Genomic DNA, 15,226 nt, shown 5'->3' with positions numbered 1-15,226 from the left:
ACACACACACACACACACACACACACACACACACCCAACAGCCTCCCAAATGAAGAAAAATACCTAATACAATCTCTTGCCTTCCCTTTTTCTCTCTGAGAAAGAAAACTCTCATGAGGTATATAAGGACCCGTTTGGATCTCTCTGAGGATTTTTTTTTCTCCCTGGTGAGATAAGCTAAGGAGAAGTACAGTAAGGCATTCCAAGGCCAAACACATTCTACTGTTTATTACACATATTACATTCTTAAATAAAAATGCGTCACATAACATTTTTTGCATAGATATCTTACAATATACCAATTTAAAAAAGAATTATGAAACAGACCAGTAACAAAAATAAATTTTTTCTTCATTAATAATTTTGTAACATTAACATACCACCATCATATAATACAAATAATAGTTTTAAATCTTAAGACTTTTGTACAGCAAAAAAACTTGACAAAGTAATATATTTATATATATATATAAAAAGCTTAAAAAAAATAAAATGTCAAAAAAAGGCATAACCGAGGGCTATAAGACTGGGTACTTCTGTGATATATTATAAATACCAGAGAAGGCCTGAGAGAGAGCACGTGACCGAGGGAGGTGTGGGAGGGGCAGGGCTGGGAGTAGGTCTCTCCAAACACACTTGTTAGACACGTCTGGCAAAAAGAAAACGCACAGTGCAAAAATAAAGTTCTTCAAGCAACTGTTACGAGCATGATAGAGAGTTGAAAGAAAAGTGGCAGTGGCTGGGAGGTTGCATGGTAGGAGGAGGGAGAGGGTGACAGGAGAGAAGGAGTTTGGGGGGCATTTATGGAAAGGAAGGGGGAGGCTTCAAAAACATTAAACATTTATTTTTGCCTCTGTGTTAGCAAGGAGATCTTGGCCGTAACAGGTGTATTTTTCCTCCCTGGAATGAAGCAGAAGTGAAAGATCAAGAAATTCAACTAAATCTGGGTTTAGATAGAAAATGCATGCTGAGAAAAACAAAAACAAAAAGGTTGAGGACCAGCCAGTGAGCCCCAAAGCCTTTCGGGACCTAGATTTGCAGAAATCATTCTGCCTCGGGTCCAAAGGCCTAGGATTAAAATGTCCCCTCTCCCCACCCTCAGCCCCTCCCCTCTACGTGGAACTCCCAGTGTGTTTTCAATATACTGGCAATTATAAGCATCCATCCCCCCCAAAAGATATTAGGCACTGGTGGCTACTCCTCGTAAACGTCAGTAGCCTAACTGTTTTCCTTCTGCGAAGGTACATTAGGTACACATGCACACGTGTCTAGCTGCGTGCACACATACCACCCTCATTATTCTGACGTGGGGTGCATTTTATGGCAGTAGACAGAAGCTGGAGTCAAAGCAGTTTACGATTCCAAAGCTCACAGTTGAAAAAAATTGTATAAACAGTCCCCAACAAAGAACACATCAACCTTCCCTCGTGACTGCTGAGAGGGAGCCCTGTTTGAAAAGAGTATCTCGTTTGGGATATTTGTGAAGTGACGGCCTAGGATTTCTCTCTCCGTTTTTGATACCTGTTTCCCGAGGACTTATACGTAAATGCAAAACACCTGAAGAAGACAGTACTATACTGGAAGGGTGCACGGAAGAAAGTTAATTGCAGCTTTATTTTTCCCTTTTCCAGGATCTATTAGGAATCAACAGAGGAGATTTAAGCCAGTGTTAAAAGCAAGAGAAAACCCTGAAGCCTCAGGCAGTTCATCATGGGATCTCACATTTACAAGCAGTTTTTGCTTCCTTTGACACATTTTCGTTGTTCCGTCTCAAGTCTTCCCAAAGATCCTCATTGAGGAAAGTAGGCCATCAAAGAGGCATCGATGTATACTCAGGCCAGCCCCTTTTCAAACTGAGATATCACCATGTTTACCGAAATGTAATCCAGACCCGGAATGCAAATTCTCTCCTCCTCCCTCCACCCCACACTTGGCAGTGGCCACTTCCGGAAGATGCCAGAGGACGCTTCCGCAAGTAGATTTCAACCAGGTTCTACTTAACGAATTTTCACTTTGGCAAAGATCTGGGTGCAAAACTGCGGCCAGAAATGCTGGCCCTCATAAGATTTTTTTCAAAAAGAAACAATGAACCTGATTTTTGTAGTTAAATATGTTGCATCTCTGACTTTCCCAACCTTCTTCCTTCTCCTAAAACCAACTCATGCAAAAGAAAAGCCAAAAGCACTTTGCACTATATTTTAGATTTTATGAAGTGACTTCCATAGAGGAAATCATTTTGAATCAATAAAACTTAATCACTAAGATTTGTTGTTCTTGCCATTTGAGTTCATTTCTTTTGACTTTGCCGTAGAATTCAGGAGTTGGGGCTATAGGCAGAATGTTCTGAATGCACTGGCTGAGCCACCCTGACAGTCCCATTTATTTCCCCTTTGATGCAAATAGACGTGGCTAATCTGGAAGCTTATCTCAAACTGAGATCCTTAAAAAGAAAATCTTCTCTGGCTTCTGGATTCAAAGAAGAGTTTTTAAAACATAGGAATCAGTTCTGCTAATCATGCGTGAGGTTGGCCGTCTTTTTTTACCCTGTTATCATCAGGCAATCAAAGATGTGAAAAGGGCACAAGAGGTGCAGGAGGGGAGGACAGGGGATACTTGAAGGGCTTTGCAAGGGAGAGCACAGAGAGGAGAGGGAAATGGTCAGCATGAAGTTCATTCTGGGGGTCTCCGATATTTTTATAAAATGCAGCTCTGTCATGGAATCCAAACATCTCTTTTTCGGGACATAATACTCATCACCACCAGGCATTAAGCTGGGCAATGAACCATCAATGGGGCAGGAGGCCAGTAGCCAGGAGCAGCATTATAATGTCAGGTTTCCACATCTTTGACTTACAGCCGTGTGGTAGGAGAAAGAAGCACAAACTGAAATAAAGAAAACTGTCAATGGCTTCGAAACACTCTTTTCCTATACGTCAAACTCTGAACCCTGGATAAACCGAGCTTGAGAGGACAACCTCAAGAAACACCGTGCCAGGTTTTTCCTTTCAAATTTGAGATCCCCTGGAATGTTGGACGGTAACAATTTAAACGAGAAAGCGGTTTACTGTATTTCAAAGGTCCGTTAAAGCACTGTTCTAAATAACCTGTCCTCTTGGAAGCAAACTAGCTTCAGGTTATTTCTTGGAAAGCCTGTTCATGCCAGCAGGCTCTTTCCAACCATCTCTGCCATTTCAGAGATGATGGACACTTGATCACAAATCCATTTCCAAAATGATTGGGGCTACTTGCCCCCCACCCCACCCACCACGGACAGGACTGGTTATCATTCAGAGGTGTCAATCGGGCTAGAGAAGAACAGTTTCAAAGCCATACACTTAGCGCCCACCAAATTCTCAGGCCAATTCTCACAGTCAACAAATACCTGAAGCAAGCAAGCCAGCCCCACCATCGAGGTTCAGTGCACCCTGCTCAGAGAAAGGTCAGGAGCAGATTACAAAGGACCTCACTGATACAAAAGAGAGAGAAACTGCCGAACATTTCAGACGCTGATGAAGATCAAATGCCCTTTGTTCTGCCACGTTCAAATGACATCTTTTCAAGACCACAGATGACAACGGGAAGCGAGCAAGCAATGATTACTCTTTTGCATTTTTTTTAAACTTTTTTTTTAATAGAGCCTTGCATTGGTCAGTTCAAAAATTAAATTAAGTATTATAAACCCTTAATAATAATAGCATTTCGAGAGGCAAGAGCAACTCCAGCTGGGCAGAGAACGTTTGTAAATCGTGGCAGCCATGGCTAACGCCATCACTGGTGTGTGCGTGCAGTCATGCTGGAGGCTGCTCTAGAAAGGGAAATCAACGAACCAACAAAACCTGGGGTGTCTAAAGTTTCATCTAGTGCACTGACTGGAGGCGCTACAGTCTAATACAGCTGAGAGACAAGGTCCCTCACACATCCTTCATTGAGAAAGGATGCACCACACATTCATATATAATCCCATGGTCCGCCCTGATGGACTGGCTACAAATGCACTCAAATGCAGTCGAGAACTATGAGATTGTCAGCAAGCAGTGCTCCAGAAATGGTTTCTAAGTCATGTCTAGTTTTAAATCTTTGGAATAAAACTGATTTTTTAAAATACCCTCCTACTAACATATACATAATTGCCTCTGGCAAATGGGCAGATTTTGTGTGTATGTGTGTTTAGGGTGGTTTTTCTTTTTTTTGCTGTTTTTTTTTTTTTGTTTGTTTCATTTTTCTTTTTTTTTTTTTCTTTTTTTTCTTTTTTTTGGTCTAAATTGAAAAAAGGAAAAAGGGAAAGAAAACTTTAAGGGCCAGACCTCAGAATGCCCCAAGTGTCCAATTGGCAGCTACAGCATTTGTGATAAGGAGGCTCCTTTGCCCTCAGACGAGTAGTTTCAACATGTCAGTGAAATCAAAGTTTGCAGAAAGCTGAGAAACCAAATGCCAAGGATCTTGAAGGTTGCTGTCATAAATGTATCTGTGTTTCTTACATTATTATTTCCTTTCAAAGACTTCACTTTTGCATCCCAAATAGGTATGGGGTGGCATTTTAACAGTCAATGAGTCAAACAGTCAAGGAGGGCAGGAGGGGAGCCAGCTGGATGAAGGAGCAGCAACCATGGGTGGACCAAATGCCATTTTTGTTTTTTTAGACGTGTCTTGAAGGGATGGTCCCAGAATATACAAAATATACAATCTGCCCTAAAACCACCCCGCTTGCTTGCATAGGCCATTTAATGGTCCTAAAGGCAGTCTTTGGAGTTGAGGCCAGTGCCAGCTAGCTAAGAATGCGGGTAGATGGAGGCCGATATTGGATTGTGTGTGTGGGATGGAAAGTGAGGCATGTAACCCCCTCGGCGTCAGCTTGCAGAGTAAGAGTGAGGCCTCTGTTGATCCCGGGTGCTCTAGGTCACAAGTCATGGTGGGCCTAGCCAAAAAAAAAAAAAAAAAAAATCAGAAATATGTCTCTCTTTTTAGACAGAGCATGAGAGAAATATCTCAACCCTTTCTTTAAATGTCCACCCTTCAGTCCCACAATGGCATTTTGAACTGTGTGTTTTAACACGTGGGGTGATACAACTCAGTGGGTATGAGAGAGGAAGAAAGGGTGATGGTTTTTGAAGTCACTAGACTTGGGAGGCATCCTCTGTTCTCCCCACTCCTGGAAAGAGTGATATTTTTGGCTTTTTGTCAGGTCGTAACCCAGAGTTAGGTTAAATATGCAGCTGCCCTTTGAGACTAGCAACATCTATGCTGAAACTGGTTATAGGGTAGCAATGACATACAGCACAGGGTTGATCACTGTAAGCTGAGGTCAGGATGCCTCAAGGGGGATGAGAAAAGTGTGATGTCCCATCTGATTGGCTGCTTCGAGAGCTGGACATCCAGGTGCCGAGAGAGAGTCCTGGAGAGGTTTAGTCCATGGAGAAAAGATAAAACATTTAAGCTTCCAAATAAGCTTTTCAAGTTTTCGTTAGCAAAAAACAGAGATTAAAAAGAAAAAATCTAGCACTGGCAATAAGGTGAGGCTCAAGGGATATACTGTGATTTATCATCAAGGACTTTATTCTCTTGGCCACTTTGCAGTCATGCTAGAAGTTTCCAGAATCCCTAGTGCATATGGTGTGCAAGAGAGTCAAAAAGTAAGAAAAGAAAACTCCTCCCTGGAGAGTGAAGTCTAGAGAAATGCAGGCCAGAAAGGTGTAAGGAGTTATTCCAGAGTCTGCCGCCACTAAGGCCGTTGGTATCAACTGGATAGATCTCAATAGTACTAAGAAGAACCAAAACTGATCAACAGTTCTGTGAGGAAGTCGGACGCACGGAATAGTAGGACTTTTCACACACAAAGGACAAATAAACCAAGAGTTAATTTTGGCTACCAAACTGCAATTTGGTTTTCTAGGTCATTTTCCCCAACTATTTAAAAAGAAACATTAGTGCTACACATATGCAACTTTAAGACGTTGTATTCTCCTATCAAGTTGCACTGAGAAGCAAGTTAAATAAGCCCCTCTTACTGCCGTCCACCTGCAGAGACGTCATATCCATTTTCTTTGATTTCCATTGGCAACAGCAGGAAATAATTCCAATAGTGCTGAAGTAAGCAGCCAGACTGCCTTGCTGAGTTCACCTGGTTTCCTTCTTCTTCGTCTTCTACCATCTGGCTAGGGCAAGGCATAAAGAATAGACGTATATATTTTAAATATAGCTGAGTGCATGACAGTGTGTGTGTGTGCGCGTGTGTTGTGTGTCTATGTGTGAGTGCGTGTGTGCGTGTCTGTGTGTGTCTGTGCGTGTGTGTACACAGAGGTTTAATAAGTGAGAACTTTCTTCTGCGAGGCAATGGGTCCCCGCCTGAAGTCCAGCCCCCTGCCTCATGGCATTTCCTTCAGACAATGGCCGGCGCCATGGCAACTGTGGCCTTTAGGTTTTTTAGATATGTCTCTTCATATGGAGGGCAAGATGGTCAGACCTGGAAAAACACCTAGGAAACATAAAAATAACAAGGATATTAGAGAGATCTGGGTAAATAACTTCCATCACCCCTTAGAAAACAATTAGCCCTACCTTAAAGAGAGGCAGTGCGTGTGTGTTGAGAAATAAGGTGTGTAGAGAAGGTGAGCTCAGGAGTCAGACTGCTTGGGTTCAAATCCCAGCTCTTCCAGTAGCTGTATGACTCCGAGCACCTTAACCTCTCTGTACCTTAATTCCTCCTTAGTAAAATGGGGATGATTACAGCACTTACTTCATAGATTGGTTGTGAGGATTAAATGAGATGATCTATGTAAAGTGCTTAGAAAATTCTCTGGCACGTGGTAAGATCTCGATGAATATTAACTATTATTATCGAAATTGTCATTATTAAAGAAGAAATGAATGTAAAAGTGTGTTGGAAATGACGTGTCATGTCCGTATAGGGTAAATAAAGAATGATTAGCCTGTACCATTGAATGATGAAACTCTAACATTTGAACACCCAGATTTCAGTCCTAAGCTTTACAATGGAAGCCCAGAAATGCTGCCTGTGATACCTGCAGGTCTATATAGACACTCTATATTCAAGTCGAGAAAAAGCTCATGTTTATTAAGGATGGTATCATATGCAGGCATGTGCTAGCTCTTTCCCCAATCTCATCCCAATAATATCCTCAGCAGTCTTCCATGGTAAATCTTTGCACCCCTTTTGTGTGCATGTTCTAAATAAGGACACTGAGGCTTGGGTCACACAGCCAGTGAGTGGCAGCCATGGGGTGAGAACCCAGGCAGATCTATAAGCCCACTCTTTTGAACTGTTTCTTGGTACCCGACGTCCACCGCTGAGTGCCTCTGTCAGCCTCAGAGCTGATGCAGTGGCTGTTTTCACTCCTTCCCCCTTCTTCTTACACCACCAACTTGATCTTGCCCAGGACAGCAACTCTTCTGCATTCTCAATTGTATGGGCCTGACCCTCGTCCTAAGGCTGAAGTTTTATGGCCACAGTGATCTGCTTTAGTGACAGTCATGTGACCCACAAAAGTCAATGACAGCCAGCTCTGGGACATTTGCTGAAACTATTGGAAGAGAGAAGCTCTCTTTCCACTGGGGCTAAGATACTAATACTGAAGCCCGGAGCTGCTGGTGTCCATATGGCCATGTGGGAAAGAGCCTGCTTGAGAACGAAGTCAACAGAGAAAAATGGGGCCACGGGGTAGAAAGGAAGAGAGAGTTTCTAGTCCTGTTGAAATACATCTGAGAACCTGGACCCAGCCAAGCCAAAAGACAAATCCATTTCTATTCTTCTTAGTTATTAGAGCTAATAAATACCTTTGGAAGCTAACACCAGTCTGAATTAGAGTTCTGTACTTATAACTAATAGAGTGGCCATTTCCATATCCCCAAAGCCTACATACAATCTCAGGTTCTGGCTGGAATCCCAGTGAAGTCAGCACCTCAGACAGCAGTCATTCTTAGCTCTGGGTGTACATCCTCCCTCAGATCCTCTTCTAGAAACTGGCCACCCTCCTACCTGGGAGAATGTTCCCAGGATCCCCTGAGGCCTGAGATACCCTCACAGTCCAAAACTCTTGTTGGGATGTTAGCAAGCTGTCCTGCTCGGGTTAGCAAGGTTTCCTGTTCCGTGCAGAATTTCCCTGTATTTGTTCATTCCCAAAACAAACAAACAAACAAAAACTGGCCCTATCCCCTGATCCCAACATTTCTCCACACACCTTTTGTGTTCATTTCATAAACAGGTACACATGCAGGATAGAACCTCAAGGAAATGAAGCAAAACAGAACAAAAGTAAAATGAAAAAAAAAAGGGAAAGGTACATTAGAAAATGATCTAATCCAATAACGTGTTGAATAATAGTAATTCTAACTATAACCACTTATTTCAGGCTCTGATTTGGTATGAGAAAGATACTTGGATAATCCCTTAGAGTTCCATTGAAAGGGGATTTGATTTACTATAAAACAGTGATAAATTTTCCTTAAAAGCAAGTACTTGATGTCACTGGTACAAGAAAAAGCAATACAGCCTGCAGGGAATTTAGTATTTGACTTGCACGACTCTGTGCTGTCCTGAAGGCAGACTTAGTACTGCCCACTGCCTCCTCTCTTTCTTTCCCTCCCTCCCTCCCTTCCTCCCTTCTTTCTTTTCTCTGTCCTTCATCTCAACAGCTTTGAGGAAGAAGATCTAAGCCAGGAAGTTCTTTTTGTAGGTATTTCCTTTTTAAAGTTAACATCCTCACGAGAACTCTATATAAAGACGGTACCATTCTTATCCCCACTACCAGATGAGATACTCATCAAAAAGAGGCAAAGCCAAAATCTGAACCCAAGTAGTCTGACTCCAGAGCCCAGGCTCTTAGCCATATCTGCTTTTTAGGCTGAAAAGAAGGTCAAGCTGAGCTGTCAATTTAAAGAGTCTGTAGTAGGCAGAATAATGGATGGCCCTCCCCATCCATTATTGTGGCCCTCCCCACTCATAGGTGTGAGATATCTACACCTCATCCCCAGGACTTGTGAATATGTTAGGTTCAAAGACAAAGGGGAGTTAAGGTTGTGGATGGAATTAATTTGCTGATCGACTGATCTAAAGATAGGGAGATTACTCTGATTTATCTGGGTAGGCCTAATGTCACCACAAGGGTCTTCAAAAGTGGAAGAGGAAATTAAAAGAGAAAACCAGAGAGATGGCAGCAGGTGAAGGACTCAACAGCTCTGATGATGAAGGAATGGGGTCAGGAGGCAAGGAATGTGGGCAAAGTTGAAAGCTGGAAAAGACAAGGAAATGGATTCTCCCCTTGAGCCTCCAGAGAGCAACAGAGCACAGCCCCCATCTTGATTTTGTCCCCAGTGAGACCTGTGTTGGAATTCTAACCTACAGAGCTGTAAGATAATAATTTATAAAGATAAATAAGGGTGATATAAATTTGTGGCAATTGGTAATGGCAGCAGCTAGAAAACTAATCCAGAAGTTAATCTGGTCAGGCCTGAGCAGTAAGGACCTGTAAGAAAGCAACAGAGCAGGTACTAAGAATCCTGCCTGTCCAAAAGAGGCACATGGGGATTTGAGACAGTAAGAAGCAAAGTATAAGTCATGGCAGTACAAAACCTCTTTCTTTTCCTTTCCATATCCTGAGAACATACAGGACAACAGTATTCTTGAGATAGGACTTCATTTGAAATTACCACTCCGTAATGTATGTGTTCCATACTTTTATTCTGCATTTACCACTTGCCTAGCCTGTGCTGGGTATCTAGCAATATATGTACAAGCAACTATCTTTACCCTTCAAGTTCTTTCAGAAAAAAGTAAACCAAATCTTTGACATGGTATGAAATGTAACTGCAACCCTCTTGAATCAAACTAGCATCATTATTTTTTAAAATTCTAGGAAGTACATGATGTTTAGAATTAGACTAGGTGGTTTCTGAACTGGAGATAAAGAAGACTGCAGGGCAAGGAATGTGGGCAGCCTCTAGGAGCTAAGAGTGGTTCTGGCTGATAGCAAACGAGGAAATAGGACTTCAGGCCTACCACAGCAAGAAGCCTTATGATACTCTGAGGAGAGAACCTAGCCAGGCCAAGCTGGATTTCTGACCTACAGAAATATGGGAAGATAAACCACAGGCAGTACGGCCTTTGCATTCAGAGGTCTTTGTTGAAGTTCTGAGTTCCTCCTTTCTTCTCCCAAGCCTGGCAAGCATTCTTATGATTACGTCTTTGAACTCTTTATCAGCACCATCATTCTTGAGAGATCAAGACAGTGTTACTGAAAACCATAAATCTGAAGAGGGGTGGCTAACATTTTTATAAACCAGTTGAAGAAGATGAGGAATTGATATACAGAGAAGTTCAATAACTTGCCCTAGGATATAACTGTCACAGGACTGCCCTCCGGACTTCCTGAATAAGTCAAATTGTGGTTAACTGATCGTCATCAAGCCATTATGACAATCCAGGAATAAGATCTTTCTGTCCACAAAGGACTTCCAGTACTATATGAATAGAAGTAGTTAAGAGGAGGCATCCTTGTCTTGTTCCTGATCTTAGAGGAAAAGATTGCAGATTTTCCCTGCTGTATGGCTGATAGGGTCTTGGTGCTCCGGCCAGGTGCCAGGCCTGTGCCTCTGAGTTGGGAGAGCCGAGTTTAGGACACTGGCCCACCAGAGACCTCCTGGGTCCACATAATATAAAACGGCGAAAGCTCTCCCAGAGATCTCCATCTCAACGCTAACACCCAGCTCCACTCAATGACCAGCAAGCTACAGTGCTAGACACCCTATGCCAAACAACTAGCAAGACAGGAACACAACCCCAAGCCATCAGCAGAAAGGCTGCCTAAAATCATAATAAGGTCAGAGACACGCCAAAACACAACCCCGGACATGGTCCTGCCCACCAGAAAGACAAGATCTAGCCTCATCCACTAGAACACAGGCACCAGTCCCTTCCACCAGGAAGCCTACACAACCCACTGAACCAACCTTAGCCACTGGGGGCAGACACCAAAAACAACGGGAACTATGAACCTGAAGCCTGTGAAAAGGAGACCCCAAACACAGCAAGTTAAGCAAAATCAGAAGAGAGAGAAACACACAGCAGATGAAGGAGCAAGGTAAAAACCCATCAGACCAAACAAATGAAGAGGAAACAGGCAGTCTACGTGAAAAAGAATTCAGAGTAATGATAGTAAAGATGATCCAAAATCTTAGAAATAGAATGCAGAAAATACAAGAAATGTTTAAGAAGAAACTAGAAGAACTAAAGAGCAAACAAACAATGATGAACAATACAATAAATGAAATTAAAAATTCTCTAGAAGGAATCAATAGCAGAATAAATGAGGCAGAAGAACAGATAAGTGACCTAGAAGATAAAAGAGTGGAAATAACTACCACAGAGCAGAATAAAACAAAATAAAGAATGAAAAGAATTGAAGACAGTCTCAGAGACCTCTGGGACAACATTCAGTGCACCAACATTTGAATTATAGGGGTCCCAGAAGAAGAAGAGAAACAGAAAGGGACTAAGAAAATTTTTGAAGAGATTATAGTTGAAAACTTCCCTAATATGGGAAAGGAAATAGTCAATCAAGTCCAGGAAGAACAGAGAGTCCCATACAGGATAAAACCAAGGAGAAACATGCCAAGACACGTATTAATCAAACTGTCAAAAATTAAATACAAAGAAAAAATATTAAAAGCCACAAGGGAAAAACAACAAATAACACACAAGGGAATCCCTATAGGTTAACAGCTGATCTTCCAGCAGAAACTCTGCAAGCCAGAAGGGAGTGGCAGGACACATTTAAAGTGATAAAAGAGAAAAACCGACAACCAAGATTACTCTACCCAGCAAGGATCTCATTCAGATTTGATGGAGAAATCAAAAGCTTTTCAGACAAGCAAAAGCTAAGAGAATTCAGCACCACCAAACCAGCTTTACAACAAATGCTAAAGGAACTTCTCTAGGCAGGAAACACAAGAGAAGGAAAAGAACTACAATAACAAACCCAAAACAATTAAGAAAATGGTAATAGGAACATACATATTGATAATTAGTTTAAATGTAAATGGATTAAATGCTCCAACCAAACGACATAGACTGGCAGAATGGATACAAAAACAAGCCCATGTATATGCTGTCCACAAGAGACCCACTTCAGACCTAGGGACACATACAGACTGAAAGTGACGGGATGGAAAAAGATATTCCATGCAAATGGAAATCAAAAAAAAGCTGGAGTAGCAATTCTCATATCAGACAAAATAGACTGTAAAATAAAGACTATTAAAAGAGACAAAGAAGGACACTACATAATGATCAAGGGATCGATCCAAGAAGAAGATACAGCAGTTGTAAATATTTATGCACTCAACACAGGAGCACCTCAATACATAAGGCAAATGCTAACAGCCATAAAAGGGGAAATCGACAGTAACACAACCAGAGTAGGGGACTTGAACACCCCACTTTCACCAATGGACAGATCATCCAAAATGAAAATAAATAAGGAAACACAAGCTTTAAATGATACATTAAACAACATGGACTTAATTGATATTTATAGGACATTCCAACCGAAAACAACAGGATACACTTTCTTCTCAAGTGCTCATGGAACATTCTCCAGGATAGATCATACCTTGGGTCACAAATCAAGCCTCGGTAAATTTAAGAAAATTGAAATCGTATCAAGTATCGTTTCCGACTACACTGTCATGAGACTAGATATCAATTACAGGAAAAAATCTGTAAAAAATAGAAACACATGGAGGCTAAACAATACACTACTAAATAACCAAGAGACCACTGAAGAAATCAGAGGAAATCAAAAAATATGTAGAAACAAATGACAATGAAAACACGATTACCCAAAACCTATGGGATGCAGCAAAAGCAGTTCTAAGAGGGAAGTTTATAGCAATATAATCCTACCTCAAGAAACAAGAAACATCTCAAATAAACAACCTAACCTTAAACCTAAAACAATTAGAGAAAGAAGAACAAAAAAACCCCAAAGTTAGCAGAAGGAAAGAAATCATAAATATGAGATGAGAAATAAATGAAAAAGAAACAAAGAAAATAATAGCAAAGATCAATAAAACTAAAAACTGGTTCTTTGAGAAGATAAACAAAATTGATAAACCATTAGCCAGACTCATCAAGAAAAAAAGGGAGAAGACTCAATTCAATAGAATTAGAAATGAAAAAGGAAAAGTAACAATTTACACTGCAGAAATACAAAGGATCATGAGAGATTACTACAAGCAACTCTATGCCAATAAAATGGACAACCTGGAAGAAATGGACAAATTCTTAGAAAAGCACAAGCTTCCGAGACTGAACCAGGAAGAAGTAGAAAATATAAACAGACCAATCACAAACACTGAAATTGAGACTCGGATTGAAAATCTTCCAACAAACAAAAGCCCAGGACCAGATGGCTTCAGAGGTGAAGTCTATCAAACATTTAGAGAAGAGCTAACACCTATCCTTCTCAAACTCTTCCAAAATGTAGCAGAGGGAGAAACACTCCCAAACGCATTCTACGAGGACACCATCACCCTGATACCAAAACCAGACAAAGATGTCACAAAGAAATAAAACTACAGGCCAATATCTCTGATGAACATAGATGCAAAAATCCTCAACAAAATAATAGCAAACAGCATCCAACAGCACATTAAGAGAATCATACACCACGATCAAGTGGGATTTATCCCGGGAATGCAAGGATTCTTCAATATACGCAAACCAACCAATGTGATAAACTATATTAACAAATTGAAGGAGAAAAACCATATGATCATCTCAATAGATGCAGAGAAAGCTTTCAACAAAATTCAACACCCATTAATGATAAAAACCCTCCAGTAGGCATAGGGGGAACTTACCTCAACATAATAAAGGCCATATAGGACAAACCCATAGCCAACATTGTTCTCAATGGTGAAAACTGAAACCATTTCCTCTAAGATCAAGGAGGAACAAGACAAGGTTGTCCACTCTCACCACTATTATTCAACATAGTTTTGGAAGTTTTAGCCACAGCCATCAGAGAATAAAAAGAAATAAAAGGAATCCAAAACGGAAAAGAAGTAAAGCTGTCACTGTTTGCAGATGACATGATACTATACATAGAGAATCCTCAAGATGCTACCAGAAAACTAGTAGAGCTAATCAATGAATTTGGTAAAGCAGCAGGATACAAAATTAATGCACAGAAATCTCTTGCATTCCTATACACTAATGATGAAAAATATGGAAGAGAAATTAAGAAAACACTCCCATTTACCATTACAACAAAAAGAATAAAATATCTAGGAATAAACCTACCTAAGGAGACAAAAGACCTGTATGCAGAAAACTATAAGACACTGATGAAAGAAATTAAAGATGATACAAACAGATGGAGAGATATACCATGTTCTTGGATTGGAAGAATCAATATTGTGAAAATGACTATACTACCCAAAGCAATCTACAGATTCAATGCAATCCCTATCAAACTACCAATGGCATTTTTCACAGAACTAGAGTAAAAAACTTCACAATTTGTATGGAAACACAAAAGACCCTGAATAGCCAAAGCCATCTTGATCAAGGAAAATGGAGCTGGTGGGATCAGGCTCCTGGATTTCAGACTATACTACAAAGCTACAGTAATCAAGACAGTATGGTAGTGGCACAGAAACAGAAATAGAGATCAATGGAACAGGACAGAAAGTCCAGAGATAAACCCACACACATATGGTCACCTTATTTTTGATAAAGGAGGCGAGAATATACAATGGAGAAAAGACAGCCTCTTCTATTAATAGTGCTGGGAAAACTGGACAGCTACATGTAAAAGAATGAAATTAGAACACTCCCTAACACCATACACAAAAATAAACTCAAAATGGATTAAAGACCTAAATGTAAGGCCAGACACTATCTAACTCTTAGAGGAAAACATAGGCAGAACAGTCTATGACATAAATCACAGCGCGATCCTTTTTGACCCACCTCCTAGAGAAATGTAAATAAAAACAAAAATAAACAAATGGGACCTAATGAAACTTAAAAGCTTTTGCACAGCAAAGGAAACCATAAACAAGACGAAAAGACAACCCTCAGAATGGGAGAAAATATTTGCAAATGAAGCAACTAACAAAGGATTAATCTCCAAAATATACAAGCAGCTCATGCGGTCAATATCAAAGAAACAAACAACCCAATCCAAAAATGGGCAGAAGACCTAAA

General features: G+C 40.8%; 1 protein-coding gene across 17 annotated transcripts in view; it reads right to left on the bottom strand.

Moving 5' to 3' along the window:
* Positions 1–213: 213 nt before the first annotated feature.
* The window catches only part of KLF7 (Kruppel like factor 7), a 110,554-nt gene continuing 95,541 nt past the window's right edge, over positions 214–15,226 (bottom strand). For 5 of the 17 annotated variants that reach the window (XR_004350842.1, XM_032638466.1, XM_032638467.1 and 2 more), the window contains one exon: positions 214–6,472. Coding sequence is in view for 4 of the 17 variants with exons in the window: in XM_032638466.1 (XP_032494357.1) it covers positions 6,421–6,472 (52 nt within the window). In the remaining 13 variants the exon portion in view is untranslated. The remainder of the gene's footprint in view (positions 6,473–15,226) is intronic. The other 12 variants (XR_004350840.1, XR_004350834.1, XR_004350839.1 and 9 more) reach the window with 7 other exon arrangements.

The sequence above is a fragment of the Phocoena sinus genome, chromosome 7 (genome assembly GCF_008692025.1).
Source record: "Phocoena sinus isolate mPhoSin1 chromosome 7, mPhoSin1.pri, whole genome shotgun sequence".
Taxonomy (NCBI): Eukaryota; Metazoa; Chordata; class Mammalia; order Artiodactyla; family Phocoenidae; genus Phocoena; species Phocoena sinus.
This window is presented reverse-complemented; position numbering and strand designations above follow the sequence as displayed.